A 26,765-nucleotide genomic window follows, 5' to 3' on the forward strand; every position below is an offset into this window, starting at 1 on the left:
GCTATAATCTGTACTTATGTGGCTCCGCTGCATCGTATATCTCATATAAGGACGTTGAATGTTATGTTATGAGACCAAGATGTTGCTGTGTTCGATTATATAGTTTACTAAAATAGGCCCGTATTGATGTGGCTGCCATTTCCAAGTCATGTGTGGAAAGTATAGAATTTGGTAGCGTGTTTCAAATTTTGAAGTAGACAATACATCTTATTATTAAATTTTGATTTGCTATGTCCTTCGGGTGGCCTTGATATCTGCATGACATCAGTGTATCACTCGCTGTTGCACAACTATGGAAGTTTGATCCTTCGATATTGATGGAACTGTAGTGTGCGTTTAACTTTTCCTCGAGCAGTTAAAACTGGAGCAGTATATAACGTTCCAGCAAAAGTTTAACAGCTACAGTAGCTGCATCAACATCAAACAAGCAAGCTTATACAGCAGCATGACAGAAACTGCGGCATCAACCTCTTATAGGTATCAAGACCACCTGATGTATATAGCAAATCATAATTCTATAATATGTTGTATTATCCGTTCCAAAATTTGAAATTATTAATCAAACTACAAATTACATACTTGCCACAGATTATATATATATATATATATATATATATATATATATATATATATATATATATATATATTTGTTCGACACCATTTATGGTTTGAGTAATAACAGATAGCTGGAAGTAGAGGGGCAGAATGATTGATTGGTGTGTTAGGAACTTTTCTTATAAATGCATTTAAAAATCGAAGACACTGCAAAAATTAATATAATTCAACACGCAATAGACTCTGAAATCATTTATTAACAAAAGTTACCCACAAATTTAGAGAAAACTACATTAAACACATCTATATTAAACAATAGAATTGCAGCCGTCACACTCCTCAGTACACGCAAATCTTAAGTAAGAAAATATTGTGAGTATTAAGTATGAACTGGTTTCTCATGAAAAGCTGCTAGCTGACAAAAGGAAAATTTATACAAAGTCCTCCCTGAAATGACTTGGCGACTTCTGTGCAATCACGTGACAGAGGAACAGTTTTCCTGTACTAGAGTCACCCACTCCGTATGCCCATTCAATGAGACCATTTGCAACACTACATAATAGATAGGAGAGCATTTAATTATGGTGCATTAAAATCAGTTCTTCAAGAGAACAGCACTGAACAAAAGAAATGTTCCAAATAGGCATATACAGGTTGTATTTAAGTCCAGGAACACTTTCAATTATTTATTGCATAAGAACCAAACATTGTACAGATATCATACACATGTCATTTTGAAGAGAAACTGTGAAAGTTTTTTTTTTCATGTCTACCGCCACAGCGTAGTTTGGTAATTTGCCGATAGTCAGTGCTACTTGTGAACAATCGCGAGTGCAGGTGCAGAGCGAGCTTTCTGTATGTCGGAGTCCAACAAAAGCAAGTGCGCTGCAGCTGTTCAACGGATGTTTAGAACCAAGTACAGTAAGAAGCCGCCAACAAGGAAGGCCACTTACCACTAGAACAACAAATTCGTTAACACGGCTTGCTTGTGTCCAGCAAAGAGAAGCAGACATCGCAGTGTGGGTGAAGTGAATGTGGAGCACGTACGAGAGACACTCGTAAGGAGTCCAGAGAAATCAGTGCGTCGTGCATCGCATGAGCTTGAAATGGCGGCAGTGAGAGTGTGGGAAGCCCTGTGACAGAAGCTGTCTATGAAACTATTCAAATTGTAACTCGTGCAGGAAGCTCAATGGCGATGACAAAGACAAGCATTTTGAGTTTTGTTCGCAGTTGCTACAACTGAATAAGGATGGGGATGGCATTGCTGATCGCTTAATCTTTAGTGACGAAGCCACTTTTCACGCTAATGGGAAACTGAAGGGGAATAACTGTCGAATCTGGGGGTACAAAGCATCCACGCAATTCATTGGATTTGAGCCCGATTCCCCAAAGGTAAATGATTTTTATGCCTTGCCATGTCAAAAACTGTACGGGTCATTCATCTTCCCCGAGAGCACTGTCACTATACATCCCTACTTGGACCTGTTGCAGCAATGGATGATGCCTCAAATGCAGTCGTACTCTCCGTTCATGTTTCAGTAGGATGGGACCCCACCCCATTTTTATCATGAGTTCGTGGGTACCTGAACACGGAGCAGCTGCATCGATGGATCGGCGTGCCACAGAAGGTGACTGCTGTTTCATGAAATGGCCTCCCTGATCACCCGATCTCACTGCCTGTGACTTTTTTCTGTGGGGACACATTAAAGATCTGGTGTATGTGCCGCCTCTACTACGTGATGTAGCAGAGCTTCGAGAGGAATACAGGAAGTGATTGCCATGCTGGGACAGGTATGGCAAGAATTCGATTACCGTATTGACATCTGCCAGGTCACTCATGGTTCACATATCGAATGTTTGTGCAAGATTTTGAGAGTTTGTCTTCAAAATACAATATGTATGACATGTGTACAATGTTTAGTTAATGTGCAATAAATAATTGAAATAAAGCATCATCTTTTCCCTAGTATCGGTGTGTTTCCACTGAGTCAAATTCTTCCATACAACATCAGTTTTTCTTCTTGATTCTTGCTTCTCCTGTCAATAATAACACTCTGATACATATTTGCTTTAGTGCTTGCAGACCAACGCAGTGCAATAAAATGCCACTTACAACAAACTCACGTTAACGACTTGCAGGGACAATGTTAAAAGGTAGTTCCACAGTAATCCACAAGGGTACTTCGCTGGAAACACGATAAGCACTATAAATAGTTTACTATGACACAACGACTAATGCCTGCCTCCAACATCAGAAACGCTTAGAGTGCTCAGTGGCGTTGAAAATCCCTTGGGACATAATCACAGCTTGGGTACGCAATCCACAGTGCGTGTTCCAATCCAGTTGCTGCCAAACGTGGGTAGTCTTGCATCCATGGTGCCATGGTAACTGATGTCAAGTGCACCATCTCAACACCCACATCGCCTCAATGCACACCTCCCATGCCACCTCGCGTACACCAGCACGATTCCTGCCAGCAAAATGCCACGTCCTCTGTCAGTGTGGGACACGATCTGATTTCCTTGGTATCTGTCTTAATCGGACAGAGATGGGCCCTTAGCTCCTGACAAGTGTGCAGTTCTTGTAGCAGCACTGTTATAACTTCGTCCAAACAGGTGTTGGAAGGCCCAATGGTACCGACCAGCCGCCGTGTCATCCTAAGCCCACAATCGTCACTGGATATGGATATGGAGGGGCAGGTGATCAGCACACTGCTCTCCTGGCTGTATGTCCGTTTATGAGACCGGAGCCGCTACTTCTCAATCGAGTAGCTCCCCAGTTTGCCTCACAAGGTCTGAGTGCACCTCGCTTGCTAACAGTGTTTGACAGACCAGATGGTTACCCATCCAAGTGCTAGCCCAGCCTGACAGTGCTTAACTTTGATGATCTGGCTGGAACTGGTGGTACCACTGCAGCAAGGCCGTTGGCAGCAATGTTATAAGGGTAAGATAACCCTAGAGTAAGAATGGTCCCCTATACCAGGCCAACAAATTCTTAGTAATACTATCAGCTGACTTAATATTCCTCTGAAAATTCTTAACGTGGACCTCATCCCCAACTTGTTAAGAATTGCGTTCCTTATTTAAGTGTATTGCCTGGGTGTTCTTCCTGGTTGTCCTCTACTGCTGTGGAGTCTTTCCTTTAGGCAACAGGTCCTCTAATGCCCACAAATTGCACAGTGGAGTTGCCACCTCATACCCGAAGGCACTTAGGCCAGTGTTGACTTATGTGTTTCACAGAATGCTGTATTGAGGGCCATAGCCCCAATTATCACAGTGAACGATCCGAGTTGCTCTGGCCCTTGTGATGACACACAATCAATGTAAATCTAACATTATGATTGAGGCATTCAGCAAAAGATGGGTTTGGGGTAATGTGAAGTTGTGGGAACGTGTTTTTACCCCATCCCTAAAGAGAACTACACAAACGCCTCAACCGATAGCTGGCCAGGATTTGGGCAATGACTTCATTTATTGGATTGGAACCTGTCCTGACAATCACTAAGGATATGGTCAAACTAGAACTATTTAACTGGCTTAGGAAGCAGCACGTAGAATACTGGAGCAAGATCCATAAACAAAAATATGGTAAGGTAATGACGTCCAAGTCATATTTTGAAAGAAGCTCTGTAATCCTGGGATTGAACAGGACAGAGATCAAACTCATGACTGGACTAATGACCGCCCATGTGAATTTTAAAAACCACCTACACACATTGGGTATAATGGAAGAAGACCATAAATGTAGGATTTTTGATAAGGGTGAAGAAACTGCATCACATCTAATTTTCGAATACATGGCATTGGAGAGTAAAAGATACAGAATCTTCGGGAAAACTAGACCTGAAGAAATTGTTGTTGTTGTAGTCTTCAGTCCTGAGACTGGTTTGATGCAGCTCTCCATGCTACTCTATCCTGTGCAACCTGCTTCATCTCCCAGTACCTACTGCAACCCACATCCTTTTGAATCTGCTTAGTGTACTCATCTCTCGGTCTCCCTCTACGATTTTTACCCTCCACGCTGCCCTCCAACGCTAAATTTGTGATCCCTTGATGCCTCAAAACATGTCCTACCAACCGATCCCTTCTTCTAGTCAAGTTGTGCCACAAACTTCTCTTCTCCCCAATGCTATTCAATACCTCCTCATTAGTTACGTGATCTATCCACCTTATCTTCAGTATTCTTCTGTAGCACCACATTTCGAAAGCTACTATTCTCTTCTTGTCCAAACTAGTAATCGTCCATGTTTCACTTCCATACATGGCTACACTCCAAACAAATACTTTCAGAAACGACTTCCTGATACATAAATCTATATTCGATGTTAACAAATTTCTCTTCTTCAGAAACGCTTTCCTTGCCATTGCCAGTCTACATTTTATATCCTCTCTACTTCGACCATCATCAGTTATTTTACTTCCTAAATAGCAAAACTCCTTTACTACTTGAAGTGTCTCATTTCCTAATCTAATTCCCTCAGCATCACCCGATTTAATTTGACTACATTCCATTATCCTCGTTTTGCTTTTGTTGATGTTCATCTTATATCCTCCTTTCAAGACACTATCCATTCCGTTCAACTGCTCTTCCAAGTCCTTTGCCGTCTCTGACAGAATTACAATGTCATCGGTGAACCTCAAAGTTTTTACTTCGTCTCCATGAATTTTAATACCTACTCCAAATTTTTCTTTTGTTTCCTTTACTGCTTGCTCAATATACAGATTGAATAACATCGGGGAGAGGCTACAACCCTGTCTCACTCCTTTCCCCACCACTGCTTCCCTTTCATGCCCCTCGACTCTCATGACTGCCATCTGGTTTCTGTACAAATTGTAAATAGCCTTTCGCTCCCTGTATTTTACCCCTGCCACCTTTAGAATTTGAAAAAGAGTATTCCAGTCAACATTGTCAAAGCCTTCTCCAAGTCTACAAATGCTAGAAACGTAGGTTTGCCTTTTCTTATCCATTCTTCTAAGATAAGTCGTAAGGTCAGTATTAGCTCACGTGTTCCAACATTTCGACGGAATCCAAACTGATCCTCCCCGAGGTCGGCATCTACCAGTTTTTCCATTAGTCTGTAAAGAATTCGCGTTAGTATTTTGCAGCTGTGAGTTATTAAACTGATAGTTGGGTAATTTTCACATCTGTCAGCACCTGCTTTCTTTGGGATTGGAATTATTATATTCTTCTTGAAGTCTGAGGGTATTTCGCCTGTCTCATAAATCTTGCTCACCAGCTGGTAGAGTTTTGTCATGACTGGGTTTCCCAAGGCCGTCAGTAGTTCTAATCGAATGTTGTCTACTCCGGGGGCCTTGTTTCGACTCAGGTCTTTCAGTGCTCTGTTAAACTCTTCACACAGTATCGTACCTCCGATTTTGTCTTCATCTACATCCTCTTCCATTTCCATAATATTGTCCTCAAGTACATCACCCTTGTATAAACCTTCTATATACCCCTTCCATCTTTCTGCCTTCCCTTCTTTGCTTAGAACTGGGTTGCCATCTGAGCTCTTGATATTCATACACGTGGTTCTCTTCTCTCCATAGGTCTCTTTAATTTTCCTGTAGGCAGTATCTATCTTACCCCTAGTGAGATAAGCCTCTACATCCTTACATTTGTCCTCTAGCCATCCCTGTTTAGCCATTTTGCACTTCCTGTCGATCTCATTTTTGAGACGTCTGTATTCCTTTTTGCCTGCTTCATTTACTGCATTTTTATATTTTCTCCTTTCATCAATTAAATTCAATATTTCTTCTGTTACCCAAGGATTTCTAGCAGCCCTCGTCTTTTTATCTACTTTATCCTCTGCTGCCTTCACTACTTCATCCCTCAGAGCTACCCATTCTTCTTCTACTGTATTTCTTTCCCCTATTCCTGTCAATTGTCCCCTTATGCTCTCCCTGAAACTCTGTACAACCTCTGGTTCTTTCAGTTTATCCAGGTCCCATCTCCTTAATTTCCCACATGTTTGCAGTTTCTTCAGTTTTAATCTACAGGTCATAACCAATAGATTGTGGTCCGAGTCCACATCTGCCACTGGAAATGTCTTACAACTTAAAACCTGGTTCCTAAATCTCTGTCTTACCATTATATAATCTATTTGATACCTTTTAGTATCTCCAGGGTTCTTCCACATATACAACCTTCTTTCATGATTCTTAAACCAAGTGTTAGCTATGATTAAGTTGTGCTCCGTGCAAAATTCTACTAGGTGGCTTCCTCTTTCATTTCTTAGCCCCAATCCATATTCACCTACTATGTTTCCTTCTCTCCCTGTTCCTACTACCGAATTCCAGTCACCCATTACTATTAAATTTTAGTCTCCCTTCACTATCTGAACAATTTCTTTTATTTCATCGTACTTTTCTTCAATTTCTTCATCATCTGCAGAGCTAGTTGGCATATAAACTTGTACTACTGTAGTAGGTGTGGGCTTCGTATCTATCTTGGCCACAATAATGCGTTCACTATGCTGTTTGTAGTAGCTTACCCGCATTCCTATTTTCCTATTCATTATTAAACCTACTCCTGCATTACCACTATTTGATTTTGTGTTTATAACCCTGTAGTCACCTGACCAGAAATCTTGTTCCTCCTGCCACCGAACTTCACTAATTCCCACTATATCTAACTTTAACCTTTCCATTTCCCTTTTTAAATTTTCTAACCTACCTGCCCGATTAAGGGATCTGACATTCCACGCTCCGATCCGTAGAACGCCAGTTTTCTTTCTCCTGATAACGACATCCTCCTGAGTAGTTCGCGCCCGGAGATCCGAATGGGGGACTATTTGACCTCCGGAATATTTTACCCAAGAGGAAGCCATCATCATTTAATCATACAGTAAAGCTGCATGTCCTCGGGAAAAATTACGGCTGTAGTTTCCCCTTGCTTTCAGCCGTTCGCAGTACCAGCACAGCAAGGCCGTTTTGGTTAATGTTGCAAGGCCAGATCAGTCAATCATCCAGACTGTTGCCCCTGCAACTACTGAAAAGGATGCTGCCCCTCTTCAGGAACCACACGTTTGTCTGGCCTCTCAACAGATACCCCTCCGTTGTGGTTGCACCTACGGTACGGCCATCTGTATCGCTGAGGCACGCAAGCCTCCCCACCAACGGCAAGGTCCATGGTTCATGGGGGGGGGGGGGGGGGCTGAAGAAATTATGTCTAACAAAAAACTGGTAAAGGGACTCCTTGCACTATTTAAGGACCCTAGTTGGTTTTACTAGTTACACAGAGAGCGATACCACACAATTAACTCGGTTTTGATGCAGGTAGTGACGGGTTAGACCAAAGTTGTTTTGGCTTCCCTGTGAAAATCAAATCAAAACGCCTCAGCCTTGCATTATCGGTGACCATTGACTGTGGCGGCCAGAAAGTCCTATAAATACTGGACTAAATTCTGGGTAACTGCTCAGGGCGTTGCACCTCTGATTGACAGCAATCACATAAATCTAGTACACGCATCAGTACACACGAAAATGTTTCTATTCCCCTTCTTAGACCTTGGTAACGGGGCAGCAAAATTGATATACATTTGGTGGGAAGCTTTCTTTGTGGGTTTAGACGCGAATTTACCAACCCTGGTATCCTGAGCTGCCTTGGTCATAGCACATACCTGGCAGCTGGCTATCCTCCCATCCACTTTCGGTCACAAGGACTGTCAGAATTTTGCCTGCGTCTTGTAGACACTTAAATTCCCTCCTACTGGGAATTCATAAAAAATATTTGAACAACAAAGGCACCTAAATCTTTCGCTCTTTTCTCCATCATGGACGGCTAAATTACTTTTCTAATTCACACCCAGGTCTCCATCATTTTTCCTATACCGTTCTTTAATCGCCACAATATAATCCCGTATTTCCTTCACCTGTTGCGCGTTAACACCGACCAAGTCGTTCAGGCTATCAATATAATGATCCAAGTGGACCTATACTGACACTCTGCTACTATCCTGAATCATTTCTATGATTTCTACCAATGTGGCACAAATGGCAGCAGGGGCAAACTGCTTTCATTAGGTACGATAACTTTATGTACCACTTGCCTATGACTGTGCTGACATACTTGTTGAATCAACTACTGGACCATACCCCATGACTCCAGCCCATGTCGCTCCAATTTGTAAACAAGCTCACCTCGCCTCCGACAAGCCAGATCCTTGACAACACCAGACATTGTGGAAAATACAAATTAATTACAATCCACTACTTAACTTCAAGAATGCACTACTTACCAAAAATGTAATAGGAGGCTGGAAGTCAAGAGCGGGATGACTCATTTAGGGTTAGCGGATCTTTACCTTTTATATACATGTATTTAAGAAAAACAGAGACAATCCAAAAAATTAATAAAAATTCAACTCACAATAATCTCTGAAAGAAAAACCAGTAAACTCATCCGCACTAAACAACAGACTTGCAGACATCAGGCTCTGAAATAATATGCAAATGTAAATTAAGAAAATATTCCAATTATTAAGTTGTTGTTGTGATCTTCAGTCCTGAGACTGGTTTGATGCAGCTCTCCATGCTACTCTATCCTGTGCAAGCCTCTTCATCTCCCAGTACCCACTGGAACCTACATCCTTCTGAATCTGCGTAGTGTATTCATCTCTTGGTCTCCCTTTACGATTTTTACCCTCCACGCTGCCCTCCAATACTAAATTGGTGATCTCTTGATGCCTCAGAACATGTCCTACCAACCGATCCCTTCTTCTGGTCAAGATGTGCCACAAACTTCTCTTCTCCCCAATCCTATTCAATACTTCCTCATTAGTTATGTGGTGTACCCATCTAATCTTCAGCATTCTTCTGTAGCACCACATTTTGAAAGCTTCTATTCTCTTCTTGTCCAAACTATTTATCGTCCATGTTTCACTTCCATACATGGCTACACTCCGTACAAATACTTTCAGAAATGTCTTCCTGAGACTTATATATATACTCGATGTTAACAAATTTCTCTTCTTCAGAAACGCTTTCCTTGCCATTGCCAGTCTACATTTTATATCCTCTTTACTTCGACCATCATCAGTTATTTTGCTCCCCAAATAGCAAAACTCCTTTACTACTTGAAGTGTCTCATTTCCTAATCTAATACCCTCAACATCACACGACGTAATTCGACTACATTCCATTATCCTCATTTTGCTTTTGTTGATGTTCATCTTATATCCTCCTTTCAAGACACTATCCATTCCGTTCAACTGCTCTTCCAAGTCCTTTGCTCTCTCTGACAGAATTACAATGTCATCGGGGAACCTCAAAGTTTTTTATTTCTTCTCCATGGATTTTAATACCTACTCCGAATTTTTCTTTTGTTTCCTTCACTGCTTGCTCAATATACAGATTGAATAACATCGGGGAGAGACTACAACCCTGTCTCACTCCCTTCCCAACCACTGCTTCCCTTTCATGTCCCTCGACTCTTATAACTGACATCTGGTTTCTGTACAAATTGTAAATAGCCTTTAGCTCCCTGTATTTTACCCCTGCCACCTTCAGAATTAGAAAGACAGTATTCCAGTCAACATTGTCAAAAGCCTTCTCTAAGTCTACAAATGCTAGAAACGTAGGTTTGCCCTTCCTTAATCTAGCGTCTGAGATACGTCGTAAGGTCAGTATTGCCTCATGTGTTCCGACATTTCTACGGAATCCAAACTGATCTTCCCCGAGGTCGGCTTCTACCAGTTTATCCATTCGTCTGTAAAGAATTCACGTTAGTATTTTGCAGCTGTGACTTATTAAACTGGTAGTTCGGTAATTTTCACATCTATCAACACCTGCTTTCTTTGGGATTGGAATTCTTATATTCTTCTTGAAGTCTGAGGGTATTTCGCCTGTCTCATACATCTTGCTCACCAGATGGTAGAGTTTTGTCAGGACTTGCTCTCCCAAGGCCGTCAGTAGTTTCAATGGAATGTTGTCTACTCCGGGGGCCTTGTTTCGACTCAGGTCTTTCAGTGCTCTGTCAAACTCTTCACACAGTATCGTATCTCCCATTTCGTCTTCATCTACATCCTCTTCCATTTCCATAACATTGTCCTCAAGTACATCACCCTTGTATAGACCCTCTATATACTCCTTCCACCTTTCTGCTTTCTCTTCTTTGCTTAGAACCGGGTTTCCATCTGAGCTCTTGATATTCATACAAGTGGTTCTTTTATCTCCAAAGGTCTCTTTAATTTTCCTGTAGGCAGTATCTATCTTACCCCTAGTGAGATAAGCCTCTACATGCTTACATTTGTCCTCTAGCCATCCCTGCTTAGCCGTTTTGCACTTCCTGTCGATCTCATTTTTGAGACGTCTGTATTCCTTTTTGCCTGCTTCATTTACTGCATTTTTATATTTTCTCCTTTCATCAATTAAATTCAATATTTCTTCTGTTACCCAAGGATTTCTACTAGCATTCGTCTTTTTACCTACTTGATCCCTCAAAGCTACCCATTCTTCTTCTACTGTATTTCTTTCCCCCATTCCTGTCAATTGCTCCCTTATGCTCTCCCTGAAACTCTGTACAACCTCTGGTTCTTTCAGTTTATCCAGGTCCCATCTCCTTAGATTTCCACCTTTTTGCAGTTTCTTCACTTTTAATCTACAGGTCATAACCGATAGATTGTGGTCAGAGTCCACATCTGCCACTGGAAATGTGTTACAATTTAAAACCTGGTTCCTAAATCTCTGTCTTACCATTATATAATCTATCTGAAACCTGTCAGTATCTCCAGGCTTCTTCCATGTATACAGCCTTCTTTTATGATTCTTAAACCAAGTGTTACCTGTGGTTAAGTTGTGCTCTGTGCAAAATTCTACCAGGCGGCTTCCTCTTTCATTTCTAACCCCCAATCCATATTCACCTGCTATGTTTCCTTCTCTCCCTGTTCCTACTACCGAATTCCAGTCACCCATGACAACTAAATTTTCGTCTCCCCTCACTATCTGAATAATTTCTTTGATTTGATCATACATTTCTTCAATTTCTTCGTCATCTGCAGAGCTAGTCGTCATATAAACTTGTACTACTGTAGTAGGCATGGACTTCGTGTCTGTCTTGGCCACAATAATGCGTTCACTATGCTGTCTGTAGTAGCTTACCCGCATTCCTATTTTCCTATTCATTATTAAACCTACTCCTGCATTACCCCTATTTGATTTTGTGTTTATAACCCTGTAGTCACCTGACCAAAAGTCTTGTTCCTCCTGCCATCGAACTTCACTAATTCCCACTATATCTAACTTTAACCTATCCATTTCCCTTTTTAAATTTTCTAACCTACCTGCCCGATTAAGGGATCTGACATTCCACGCTCCGATCCATAGAATGCCTGTTTTCTTTCTCCTTATAACGACATCCTCTTGAGTAGTCCCCGCCCGGAGATCCGAATGGGGCACTATTTTACCTCCCGAATATTTTACCCAAGAGGACGCCATCATCATTTAATCATACAGTAAAGCTGCATGCCCTCGGGAAAAATTACAGCTGTAGTTTCCCCTTGCTTTCAGCCGTTTGCAGTACCAGCACAACAAGGCCGTTTTGGTTATTGTTACAAGGCCAGATCAGTCAATCATCCAGACTGTTGCCCCTGCAACTACTGAAAAGGCTGCTGCCCCTCTTCAGGAACCACACGTTTGTCTGACCTCTCAACAGATACCCCTCCGTTGTGGTTGCACCTACGGTACGGCTATCTGTATCGCTGAGGCACGCAAGCCTCCCCACCAACGGTAAGGTCCATGGTTCATGGGGGGAGGAAAAAATTATTAAGTATAAACTGGAATTTCATGAAAAATCGCCAGCTGGCAATAAGAAAATTTACTCAAAGCCCTCCTTGGCGACTCCTGAATAACGAAACTTGCTAACAATACAGAATGTTACAGAACAACTCCCCTATGCTAGTGTCACCCACTTTGTATGTCTGTTCAATCAGACCATTAACAGCACTGCATAGAAGACAGAATAGCATTTAATTATGGTGCATTAAAATCAGTTCTTCTACAGAAACAGTATGAACAAAAGAAATCTTGCAATTAGGCATATAGAAAGAAAAACAGTATACAACCAACATGAATCAAGTAAAGCAATCTGTCTTCCCTTCCATCAGTGTTTTGTTGCCGAGTCAAATACTTCCATATGACTTCAGTCTTTCCTCTTGGTTCTTGCTTGTCCCGCCAATAATAACACTGATACACTTCAGCTTTTGTGCTTGCGGAACAACACAGTGCAATAAAATGCCACCTGTAACAATTTTGTGTTAAGAACTTGCAGAGAGAATGTTGAAAAGTAATCAATTCCACAAAAATCCACAAGGCCAGTTCCTTGGAAGCACGATAAGCATTATAAATGGTTTACTATGACATTGTGACCAGTGCCAATCTCCGTTATCAGGAACACTTAGCATCCTCAGTGGAATTCTCTATCACCTTGGACATAATCACAACTTGAGCACATAATCCACAATATGTGTTCCAACATAGTTAGTGTCAGACATGACCCTGGGTCAAATGTACATATAAAACCCTCATATGGTATAGGCTGACAAAAAAGTTTACTCACTGTTGCAGATAATCATGGAAGACACAACACTTATTCTGAAATTATGTCAAGAATAGGAGCCTGAGAAGTATCTGCTACATTTGATGTATTAAAGTAATGTGAATCATGTGACACATGAAGATGTGCATGTTAACAACCAGCCACAAGACGGTGCCACTGAAGAATAAGCAGACAGATCAAAGTGGAGATCACTTTCCAAGAAAGATGACACACCAACATGTATATCCACAAATGCAGTGAGTAACGTTCAATGGAGTGTGACCAGGAAATGGGTTAAATTGTGTAGCACATACTAAAATATAATGTAGTAGAACCTCTAGAGGGAAAGGAACATTACATAAAATAAAAACCAGTAGAGGAATAGAATCAGAAATATGACATGGGAAGGAAAGAACTTTTCAAGGTACATCAATATAGAGTGTGAAAAGATGCTGCAGCAGAGAACCACAGCCGTTTATCAACAACTGAAAAACGTGATAAATGTACAAGCACAGGAAGAAGTAAAAGTGTTAGAGCAAAAAATATAACAAAGTAGGACAATATGTGAAATACAAAGCTAAAAATTTGTCAGTAAAGACAACAAGACGTCTGTTTAGAAATAGTACATAGGCATATAAATACGAAAAACGACTTACAAGGTAAAGAAAATGATTTCCTTCTTTGATATGCAGTTGCCTGATGTGGGGACATATAACAGAACTTACACAAAAAAAGGTCAGTGCCTGACTAAGGCTAAATACAATTAATGGTGTTGGAAAAAGAACTCCATAGTTTTAAATATAAATTTAATGGGGAAATCAATGAAAAATTACATCAATAAGTACATATCATGAAAGAGAATTCCTTCAAGTTTTATTTAATGTTAGCAGGCTTCAACGTGGGATCCATATGTTGCCCTACCCACGTCAAGACGATATTCCACTTCTCGCCACGTATTGAGCAACATTTCAGGTGTAACTCCCATCCGCCTCGAAGATTTTTTCCAGTACACTACATTTGTTATGTCTCTCCAAAAGAAAAAGTCCAGTGGGTTTAAGTCTGGGCTTCGTGGTACCCAAGGCATCAGGCCAGCCCTGCCTATCCTATCCACGTTCCTGGACAGCGAGCAACATGAGCCACACACACACACAGTTACTGTGATGAGGTGGGGCGCCATCTTGTTGGAAAAACACAAGCCCCTTTTCCACCTCAGTATAGTCCATTTGGGAAAGGCGTGCTCTGTCAACATGTCTCAGTGAATGCGTGGACTGAACTGAGGGAACAGAGGGGAAAATAGCAGTGCTGCCATCTTAAGATCAAACAGACCTGCTAACTGCAGAGGAGCCAAACTTGGGAGAGTTGATGAATCAAACAGCACAAACTAGTGTATGTCTTTGTACAGATTCTAGGACACATTTGAACTAGGAAATTCTTTTTCAAACACACTGTACTTTAAACATAAACTGTACACGGTCATAAGTAAAATTACAAACTCTGAAAACTGTCTTTCAGACTAGAATAATATAAATTTTTTTTACAGGAAGTAGAAATCAACAAAATCTAAATACTTGGTGATGACACAGTACATAATGTAAGTGACAAGAATGGGAAAACTATTCAATTTGGTGATGGAGTAAACTGTAAAACATCAGCATTTCTTAAAAATCGAAAAGATGCAGTGGCATGGCCAAAGGACCTGTTGTTGGTGCATATTTTTTTGCCCCTTCGCTGTCATTACGGGAACATTTTAATTGTAAAGTTGTGTAGAAGCCAAATTTTAATTTTATGAAAGAGGTGAATGCTTCGGACATGCACAGTACTGCACCTCATTATACTTACGCAACAGTCCATGACAAGAATAAATTCTGATGAGACCTTAATATGAAATGCAACATGTTGGAGTTATGGACACGCGACCTGATAAAGAATGTGTGTAAGCAAAAGAGAGATGAGTGGAAGATCTAGAAACGGTATGGGCCTCAAATGAGGAAATCTAATGATCTAACAGACTCTGACTAAGGGCAAATTGTGACGGCCTGGCGTCGGGGAAAAGGGCTCGACAGTTGATGTGCAACTGTTGTAAGCAGCCAATGAAAGTCGTTGCCAGACGGTGAAACCAAGAGTAGGGGACAAGAATTTGTATCTATATTTCATGTCAGAGAACATGGATATCAGAGCCTTATCCATTCTGTAAATCAGCATAGGCGGCAGTTTGTGGCACATCTGAGGATGGAGCTCAGTGCTGATATAGGCACAGTGATTTGAAGCACATTTTCAAGTACTTGTTGATGAAACACAGGACTCTGTAACACACCACCTCTGAGAGTTCCCCATTGACCCAATGACGTCGTCAGCTATGACTTGAGCGAGCACAAGATCATCGAGATATTTATTTATTTATTTCATTAACAGTACAGATCAACCCACTGCCTTGAAATGTAAGGTAGGTCGGATGCTTATAAATCGAACAGCAAACACTTCTCATTATTACAATGTTATTGGTATACAGTTGTTAATGCTTTTTTAAATAATAGAAAGAACATAATATATAAATATCTCTCTAAGGCTACAGCGAATTGAGTGCTTAACAATTGTTAAAATGATTCTATATAATTTGTCTCTGCCTAGTTGATAAGAATATAATTTGTACAATGCAAATGTCAAAAAAATAAATAAATAAAAAATAAAAATGTTATACAATGAGTGTGGTGAAAATAATTTGCAATATGTAGAGGGAAGTGATGTACTCTATCTGGCTGTGTAATAAAGCCTATGTAGCATGTTGGTTGGTAATGCCCTGTTTCTACCTATTTCTGGTGAAAAGGTATCGGGAGAGCCTCGAGCTATTCTCATCTGAAATGGTTTGTGCTTATGTATGTTTACTGTGTTTGTGTGTGTGTGAGTATATTACTGGAAGTATCCCAAGTCAGGACACTACATAACAATGAGCAGCTGTTTGTTTGCCCCATTGTTGGAAGTTACGGTATATTCTTTGTGATACCTTAGATACATACACCTGGTATTATACACATTAAATACCGTCTAGGCATTTGATACGTGGAACACATGAATTTTAGCTTTACATGATAAATACACTTATGTTTGTAAATTTGTTAATAGAAATAGAATGTAGCTCATAGCTACTTCATTGCATTATTCCTTAAATAACTTAATACATTACATTTTTTATCCATACTTTACACAGAAAATCGAGATAGGGCTGTGTTTCTATCATCGAGATAGAAACACAGATGTGTATCAATGTGAAGGTACCGCCTTCATAGATGAATGACGTTTCTTGTTGCTTCGTGTCCATGGCCATGTCTGGATACGCCATCATCCAGGTGAGTGACTGCACACTTGTGCCACAGATGCAGGACTCTGAGAGAAGTATTGTACTGTGAGAGGCATTCTTGTGGATTTTCTTGGGTCCTGTAAACCCTAATCAGAGGTATCAAAGCGGCTGTGAACTATGTGATCATTACTGCACACCAGCTGCATGCTTGAATTCTTTGTGTGTCTCTTGATAGTGATCGCATCTTCCAGGAGGATAATTGTCCCTGTCACTACGACTGATGAATGCTGCAGTGATTTCAGGAAAATGGGAGTGATCTTCTGTCCACCAGTTTTGGATAACTGTTAGTTTCACATGAGCATAATCATGGTATACAGATTTGATGAGCATAATAGGAAACTCATGTCGATGACTTGGCCACGAAATTCGGCTGATCTGAGCACAATATAACACTCCCAGGACATTACCAGGTGGCATCTCCACACCTCTAGACCATCATCCCATAATTTATGGGAATTGCGTAACGTGATTATCAAATTAGGAACTACCCACTGCTATAAAAGAAATCAAGGCAGAAGTGTGTTTCACCCCTCCTACACGAGTGTTTTGAGGGTTAAATGGTGACACACGTGTGACACAGCAAACAAAGGGTAGATTAAGAAAATCACAGAATGTCATTACATGGGTCTTCATGGCATGTGCCTAAAGTGATGTAGCACAAAAAGCAACTTTGAGATGATTAACTGGAAAGAGTTTGTAATAATAAATTTAACACATCTAATATTTACAAGTTAGTGTGTGTGGGATAGAATTACACAAATATAACACTTCTAATGTTTACAAGTTATTGTGTCTGACATAGAATTATATAAATATAGCACATCTAATATTTACAAGTTACTGTGTGTTGGATAGAATTACACTCAATATAAACCATAGAGTACATATTACACAAAGAATAAAAAGGAAATCAGGACCCACAAAAGAACAGTTAATGAGCAAGGACAGAATGCATTGCCAGATCAAGGATGAAATTAGTGAACACACTTTAGGTGATCTACCACCCTATATGTGAATACTTGTACCAAACAAGAAATTGGCGAGATAAATCGTCTTCAAAGACACAGCATCCAGCATTGATAGTATACCTTTGCATTTATTGAATAGCTATTGATGACAGTTAGCACAGAGTTTACCTGCACACATAATTAACTTTTGGCCAAACTAGTATTTCCTAGAGATCTTATTGACAATCTTGGAGTGGTCATGACAAAATACTAAACCAGATCATCACTGTACGACTGTAGATTGATAATATTTGCTGATTACAACTTCTGGCATGACTAGTAAATGTGAGATTAAAACTGCTTCTGAAAACGAATTAGTACCATAAAAACTCAGTATCACCATAGTTAGCAGCAAGACAGATTTATTGGCAGAATGTACAGACATATTTCATATCTCACCTCAATTCTTAAATCACAGTCTACAACATTACAATAGATAAGGCATCCAGAATTAGTTGTACAGCTATATTACAACACCATTATCGATAACATGCACGATTCCCCATGGATGTGTGTTGTCAGTAAGATTAAACGCAGTTGAACAATACATTAACAGGACTCCAGGTTTCCAAAGTGAGGAACACTCTCTAGATGCCGGCAAAGACCCACTGTCTCCACCAAGGCCACTCCCAAGAAAGAGCTGTGGAGGTGGAAACCACTTCCAGACTGTTAACCGCTGTACAGTAGTGCAGTAAACACGTTTAATGTCTCACCATTATATAGGAAAGATCAAGACACATTTGACACAGTTTTCAGAACACTAAGATTCATTTTTGTGTATGCACTGTGCAATTTTCAGTTGAAACAGCCACATTAGTACCTCCATATGCGCATAACGTTTACAGAAGAAGATAGTAAGTACCTGATCGATGGATGGATATTGAAATTATCAGCTGTAATATGCCACTTGGCAGAAAAACAGAATGAATTTGTTTTTAATTGTAATTACTCCACAAAGAATTCGTTATTTCTAGCTGCTGGGCATTTGCAACATGAATCTTCTTCTATGAGTATCGAGGTACTATCCGTTAAGCTCTTTGTAGGGAGTCTGTCACTTGCAAATAACATGGTGTGTTGACTACAGGATATTCAGGGAACCAAGATTTAGTTGGAGCAGTATTTCCTATGGCAATCGGGACAGTTGCATGACACATTAATTTACTCTCATATGTGTGTGTGTGTGTGTATTGGTTATACATGCAAGGATGTTTATCTCTGCCAGTGTGCATGTAGTAATCAGCATATTTGTGTATGTAGCCCAGGAAATCTAGTTACCATCATTGCTGCTTCTGAAATGTTTCCGGCAAATGGTTTCCTGTTAGACATACTAATTCTCTGTTTGATTAGTCTGTCAGTAAATTTGTAAGTATGTGGGCTGATGTTCTTATGCCATGACAGTAAAGTTTCTTTAAATATCTGGAGATGTGATTCGTTCTGTGTGTCCTACGTATCAGTGTGGGAAGGGATTGCTGTATTCGAAAGATCAGTATCAGCTGCATGAACCAGCTCTTTCATTGCAGAGCAATTAAGGATTAACAATAACATCCTGAGGTCAAAGCAACTCACTGTCAGGATTGTGAACATCCTGAAAGACAGAATATAGCAATTCAAATTAGACAGCAGATGAACATATTGAGAGGAGGGTACCATTGCAAATCTATACCTTCTGATACAGAGATTTTCGCATAGTTTTTTATTGGAGAGAACTGTAGATTTTAGACTTATCAGTTGTCAATACACAGATGTGTGTTTAGAACTGGCCTTAGTGTTGCTTCTGTGATAGTGTTCTTCATCAAGTGTGTGTGTTTCCTGAAGAGTTTAAGAATTTCTTTCTTTTCTGCAGGAGCATTTCTGGAGAGAAGGGCCAGAGGCTGCTACAAGCAGCTAAGGAAGGGGCAGTGGAGGAGCTGCAGGCCCTGCTTAAGGCTGGAGCAGACGTGGAGGCGATGGACGGGAACATGGAGACCGCCTTGCACTGGGCAGCAAAGCGGGGACACGTGGAGGTGGCGAGACGTCTGCTGGAGGCCGGGGCACAAGTGGAAGCCAGGAACAATAGGAAGAGCACGCCGCTGCAAATGGCTGCAGAGAGTGGCCACGCAGCTATGGTGCGGTTACTGATAGCGTCTAATGCCGACTTCAATGCCAGGAATCAGTATGAGAGTACAGCAATGCACTATGCGGCAGAATATGGCCACACAGAAATTGTGAAAACGCTGCTGGAGGCAAAGGCAGAAGTGGACACCAGGAACGTGAAGCAGAGCACAGCTCTGCACATTTCTGCATGGAAAGGCCACACAGCTGTGGTGCGGCTGCTGTTGGCGTCTAAAGCCAACCCCAATGCCGTGAATAAATTTGGGATGACGCCGCTGCACTATGCGGCCCAGCAGGGCCACAGTGAGGTGGCGACACTGCTGCTCGAGGCAGGGGCTAACAGGGAGGCCAGAGATAATGATGGGAACACACCACTAGACCTCGCAAGGCTGAAAAAACTCCAGAAGTTGATAGATATGCTAAGATGAAGCTAGAAGTCCGTCAGATATGTCTAGACCAAAACCAGACGAGTTTCATCATTTGAATTTTAGTTCTTTTTAAAACAAAGAATACAAAAAGATAATCTGACAGTTGTTCTTTGTACACAAATTAATATAGTGCTTACATCTAATCTACTAGCACCACAACAAAAACAATAATGAGAGATACCTACTAACTAATGTAAACACCAGGATGCACGCTTCCTTTCGTGAAAATTCGGAAAAATTCGAAACATGCCCCAGCTACTGATAAAGACCAGTTCTCTATATCTGAGTACTGAAAGATATTTGATAGGAACATGTCTGGTGCATTGAGAAACTACTGTGAATTTGCAAGAAATGCGTTCTCAATTGCAAATATGACGAGACTGCAGCTGTGACCTCCATTTCTCACCCGGTATTCATGTCCTGCATTCACACAGTCGCCGTGATTGCTGCACAGAAGACGACTCATTACTATAGTCGTGACCTTTGACTAGACATGAAAACAGTATTTGCAGTGCCAGTATTTAATGATCTACTATGCAGTGTTATCTGATTTAGCCTGCTCCAGGACAACGATAGTGTGGCCCACCAAAGAGGATGCCATATTTTGTTTAAATGGGGATCTGAGACTAAGGGCTAGCCCTTTATTTAGAAAACACATTTGCTCGTGATTAAAAATGATTCTAGTTTGGTTCTAAACCGTATGGTAAAAGTTAAAATTACATTCAGGAGCTACTTCTGAAGCAGAGTCAAACCTAACACCTAATCTCTCCAGCTTCCTGACATTAGAACTAATAATATTATCCTTCAGACAATCAATGAGATACAAAATATGTGCATATGCATCGCCGAAAATAAAATGGGTCAGTTCATTAGAAAATTTAAGGTGCATTACATAGGCTTTCCTATTTAGGACATTTTTTAAATATAAATGTCTAATTTCTTTAATGATAGCAGTTATCATGAGCTGCTGAATGTAACATAGTGAGCTAACAGTCTTCTGATAGAATTGGGGATCACGTTATATGCTAGACACATTTAATTAAAATTAATGGTGGCTGATGTCAGACAGAGTCTCTTGCGTTAATTCAGAAGTCAGTAATATGTTCCAATTGCTCTATGTGGCATTTTACTACAAACAATCCTGTTGAAAGAACATTCGCAACTAAGAATTATATGTTGAAAATACCACTTCAGTTGTAAATTTCTTTATTTTCATACGACTGGTTTCAGACTGTTATAAGCCCATATTCTGGCATTGTACTGGAAATATCACAAGATGGGAGACAATCTTCACACGCTGCAACACGCATGGAAAAAAAATTCTAAAAACTTCTAAAAAACATTTAGAAACTGTCATTCAGGCTAGGTGCTGTGAAACCTATGTCAATGCAAAAGTGACACCAGACAGAACTACAGATGACTGTCTAGATAGGGAAATATAGAAATAAAATCACGACACTTACGCTGTGCTGTGGCCCCGAGTGCCACGATGGATGTGTACTAGACACGCTGTGCTACCTATGAACGCAGAACAGGGAGTAGCGGATGTAAAAAAGGAGGGAAATTGGTACATCAGAGTGGCAAAAGTGCTGCCATCTATTGACAGAGAGAAGAATGTAGGGCCACTAGCCTGGCCGTTCACAATTTGAATTTAGTGGTTTACATTTAGAATGAAGAAAAACGAAAAAAATACATAAAAAGTACACAAAATAAGTTATCCTTCTCTTAATATTGAATGAAGTTAGATTATAGCTTTTTGATATGCAGCACATGAACCCCTCCTCTGAAACACTAACTTGTACACAGAAAAGGCACAATTTCCAGGTAATGTAAACCGTTTTTATTCACTTACTTCACAGAATTTAAAGCTAATTGTGAACCATTTATGCATTCCATCAAGGAATCTGCAATTGTTGTCAATTTGATGCCCCAGTGTATTATAAATAGTTCAAGCTGAATCTAGAGTGACAGTGTGTAATAGTCTTAATAACAATATGAGAGGATAGACTGCTACTCACTGCACAGAGGAGGCACTGAGTTGGTGAACAGAACACTTCACAGTACATTTCAAAGTAAGCACAGCTCACAGACAAAATCCTTCACAAGATTTATAAAAACACAAACATTTCTGTAAATATCTATCAATGGACCGAAGCCTGAGCCCCATTTTATCTACAACAGAGCATACGTAATCACTTCATTTCATATTTCTAAAAACTGTTATAACCAGGTACTTATACAAGTAACTAATTCCTATTGTGTCTCATTGTATGGAAGTCAGAGGATACTACATCACCACAGAAACTCTGGAATTTGCCATGTTGAAATGGCTTGAGTGCCTTAAAGATGTAGCTAGCCATATATTAGTTGCACCCACAATGGAGGGGTATCTGTGTAGAGGCCAAAATAACATGTTGTTCATGAAAATGGGAGGCAGCATTTTCAGCAGCTGCAGGGGCAGCAGTGTGGGTGATTGACTGAGCTTTGTAACATTAGCCAGTATGGCTCCAGTGAGCTATTCTGTATGGTTAAATGATGATGCATCTTCTTGGGTAAAATATTCCAGAGGTTAAATAGTCCCTCATTTGGATCGTCACGATGGGACAACTCATAATACTTAGTTTACGAATCATGAAGATCGTATATGTGGAAGAGATCTGGGGTCACTGAAAGATTTCAGAGAGGTTATACAATGGTAATGTAGATCACAAAACCACATTTAAATGCTAACATATTTCTGGGGGTACATGTGAGCGACGAGGTCATTACAGACGGAGCACATCCTCACATATGCAAAATGACAGTGAAGGACATCAGACAGGTTGTTTTCAAATGAACGAACATGTCATTTGCCTTCAGCAAATTAGTGAACTAAAGTTGCAAATATTGAAATTTACTCCAGGAATTGCACTTAACTTTAGTAGCTATAGCTGTACTACCTCAAACACCATATGAAAATTCGTTGCCAAGCCGGGACTCCAACACGGATTTCCCACATATCACGAGCAGTTAAATTTCAACTTAGGCTATCTGAGCACATTCCCCAGACAGATTCAAATGTCAGGTTTCAGAATCAAGACAACAGACAACGTGAAGTCATAAACTATTGTTGTCATTTTTGACACACAGCCACCTCAGCCTGATATATAAATGGTGAACTACAGTTTCCCGTGCTGAAATTTATACTTGTAAATCAACTAAGAAGGTATAAACGTACTATCTAAAACTACACATGAAAATTTGTGCCACACAGACAATAAGTGGAAAATTCATGCTAAAGTCGTGATCTGGCACAAATTTTCATATGTCACTTTAGGTAGCATCTGTGTCTATTCCACTTTAATTTCAGCAATAAATTTGGTAAAAGCATAGAACTCCTAAACCTGTGCTGCTGCATGGGAACTTAAAAATCACTATAATCCCTAATGTAAGTATAGTGAACTAACCAATAAAGCATCTCACTCAGTGGGTGATATCCAATATGAATAGGCCTACATTCTTACGATGTATCAGTAGCTGTTTGTGCACGAGAGATAAAAATGTGATCATGAGCAGCTGTAAATGTAGCTGAATACCCAGTATTTTTTCTTCTCCAAATCAGTGGCATTCTTGTAAGTGTTGTTATATTACATTTACCTTGAACAGGTTCAAATAGCTTATAACACACTATTGTTGGCTCAAAGACTGGTTTGAAGTAGCTCTCCACAACAGTCTATACTGTGACAGACCCATCATCATCGCTTAACTACTGCAACTTACATCCATTTTGAACCTTGGTCTTCCTCTACAATTTGCATCTTCCCTCAGTTACCAAACTGACAATTCCTTGATGCCTCAGAACATGTACTGTCATCTGATACCCTCTTTTAGTCAAGTCATGCTATAGATTTCTTTTCTGCTCAATTTAATTCAGTCTCATGTGATGTATGCACTTAATCTTCAGCATTCTCTTATAGCACAACTATTCAAAAACTCCTGTTCCTTTCATGACTGAACTGCTTATCATCCATATTTCTTTTCTGTGCGAGGTTTCACTACAGACAAATCCCTGATAAAAAAAAAAGTTCCTTAAATTTATATTTATATTTATTATTTCTCTTTTTCAGAACACTATCCTTGCTATTATCAGTCTACATTTTACACCCTCTCCATTTCAACCATTGTCAGTTACTTTGATGCTCAAATAGCAAAACCAGATACTAATTTTAGTATCTTAGTTCTTAATGTCATTCCCTCAGCACCTTCTTATTTAATTCAACCACCTACGTTCCATTACCCTCCTCTTTCTTTTGCTAGTGTTCATCTTCTAGCCTCTTTTCAAGACTCTATTCATGGCATTCAACTGTTCATCCAAGCCTATTGCTGTCTCTGACAGAATTACTACATCCTCGACAGACTTAACAGTTTTTATTTGTTCTCCATGAACTTCATCTCCTGTTACAGATTTCTCTTTGGTTTCCTCTACACATTGAATAACATTGGGGATAGGCTACAATCTGTTCCACTCCCTTTTCAATTACTGCTTTTCTTGCATAGCCTTCAACTCTTACAACTGCAAACTGGATACTGTACAATATGTGAATAATTTTAGCTCTCTGCATTTCATTCCTGATTTCTTCAGAATTTCAGAGAGTGTACTCCAGTCAAAACTGTCAAAACCTTTTTCTAAATCTACAAAGATTATAATCATAGGTTAGCTCTTAAGGTGTGTTTAGGATATGCCGTAGGGTTAGTATTACCTTATGTATTCCAACAAGTCTCCAGAGTGCAAACACAGATCTTCTCCAAGGTCACTCTGTACCACTTTTTCCGTTCTTCCACAGAGTCAATATTTTGCAACCATGACTTGTTAAACTGATGGTCTGGTGGTATTTGTACTTCTCAGCACTTGCGTTCTTTGGAATTAGAATTGTTACTACTTTCTCCAAGCCTGAAGGTATTTTTGCTTGTGTCCTATTTCTTGCAAACCAGGTGGCCAAGTTTTGCCAAAGCTGGCTCCACCGAGGCTCTCAATAATTCTGAGGGAATGTAGTCCACTGTAGGGGACTCATTTCAACATTGATCTCTCTGTGATCTGTCAAATTCATCAGGTAGTGTAAAACAGTTAAAAATCTGAATGGAATAACAATAGTATGAACTGGATATTATTGTACTATTAAAGTCCTTCATGAGACAGGAAAGTGAGTGAGGACACGTGCGCTCACCCAAACACACACACACACACACACACACACACAAAAGTGTGATGAGTAGCACTCATATCTATAGTGAGTAGTTGGGGGTACAGAAGGGCTGCCTATGATCTCTTAATAACCTCTGGTTCTTTCAAATGATGTAGGTACCCTCTCCTTAATTTCCCACCTTTCAGCATTTTTTCCTTCAGTTTAATCTGAAGTTTATAACCAATAAATAATGGTCAGAGACCACATCAGCAACTGGAAATTTCTTACAGTTTAAATTCTGGTTTCTAAATATCTCTCTAACTATTTTATAAACAATCTGGGACATACCAGTGTCTCCTGGTGTCCACCACATACACAACTCTCTCATGAATCTTAAACCAAGTACCTGAAATGATGGAATTACACTATATGCATAATTGTACCAGGTGGTTTCCCTTTCTTTCTTTTCCCCCAGTCCATAGTCATCATATTCTCTTCCTTCTCCTACTATTGAAATGCAATCCCTTGCCCTACACAATCAGATTTTCATTTGCCTCAATTCTCTTAAGAATTTCTTTAGTATCATTATAGATTGCTTCAACCTCATAGCTTATACACACTCTATTTTTGTTATTTATTATTAGACCCTTCCTGCACTACCACTATCTCATTATATATTTACAATCATAAACCTACCTGTCGAGAAGTCTTTTTTTCTGCCATTGCACTTCACTACTTCTCAATAAGTAATTTTAGTCCGTGTTTCCCTTTGCACAATCCCTAACCTACCTAAGGGGTCTAACATTTTACACTTGGAACCATAGAACACCAGATTTGCTTTTCCTGATGATGACCTCCTCCCGAGTTAACTCCCACCCAGGGATCCGAAAGGGGGATTCTCTTACTTCTGGAATACTTTACACTCAAACAACACTCAAAGACGTAAGCTGAAATAAGTTCTTTAGAATTATTAAGCTCTTTGTGAAAAACAGCCAGGACAAAATTGTTCCATCTGGTGCTCAAGATATGTGATGCTGTTGAAATACCACCAGCCTTCAAAACAAAATAAAAGTACCAAAGAAGGCAGTAGTGACAGATGAGAATACAGCACAATCATTATTTTAACAAGTCAGGGTTGTAAAATACTAATTCAAATTATCTAGAAAGCGTCTAGATAACTACAGGGACCCAGCAAGCAATACTGACTCTACAATTTAGTTTAAAAGATAGTTTGAAGAATGACAAAACCACATTCATAGCACTTTTAGATTTAGAAAAAGCTTTTGACAATGTTGACTAGAACACACTCTTAGAAATTCTGAAGGTAGCAGAGATAAAAGAAAGGGAGCAAAAGGCTATTTACAACAGACTAGTTATAAGAGTCAAAGGATGTAAAGGGGAAGCAGTTGTTGAGAAGGGAATGAGACAAGGCTGCAGACCGTACCCCATGTGGACATTCATCAAGCAGTGAAAGAGGCAAAGGAAAATTTTGGACAGGACATATGATACAAAAATTCAAACGCAACACCATCAATACACCAGTCCTCATTAGCAGAAGAAATCAAATGTGTTTCTCACCTTTTCTCAGTAACGTATCGATTCACAAAGTTGTATGAACAATACAATATCAAAATA

At 40.0% G+C, this 26,765-nt stretch overlaps 1 protein-coding gene across 3 annotated transcripts in view; it reads left to right on the forward strand.

The window, feature by feature from the left end:
• Positions 1–21,161, forward strand: part of LOC126295163 (ankyrin repeat, PH and SEC7 domain containing protein secG-like) — a 64,439-nt gene extending 43,278 nt beyond the window's left edge. For all 3 annotated transcript variants that reach the window (XM_049987459.1, XM_049987461.1, XM_049987460.1), the window contains one exon: positions 19,293–21,161. In XM_049987459.1, the coding sequence (XP_049843416.1) occupies positions 19,293–19,968 (676 nt within the window). In that variant the 3' untranslated portion in view covers positions 19,969–21,161. The remainder of the gene's footprint in view (positions 1–19,292) is intronic.
• The last annotated feature ends 5,604 nt before the right edge of the window (positions 21,162–26,765 follow it).

This window comes from Schistocerca gregaria, chromosome 11 (assembly GCF_023897955.1).
Source record: "Schistocerca gregaria isolate iqSchGreg1 chromosome 11, iqSchGreg1.2, whole genome shotgun sequence".
Classification (NCBI taxonomy): domain Eukaryota; kingdom Metazoa; phylum Arthropoda; class Insecta; order Orthoptera; family Acrididae; genus Schistocerca; species Schistocerca gregaria.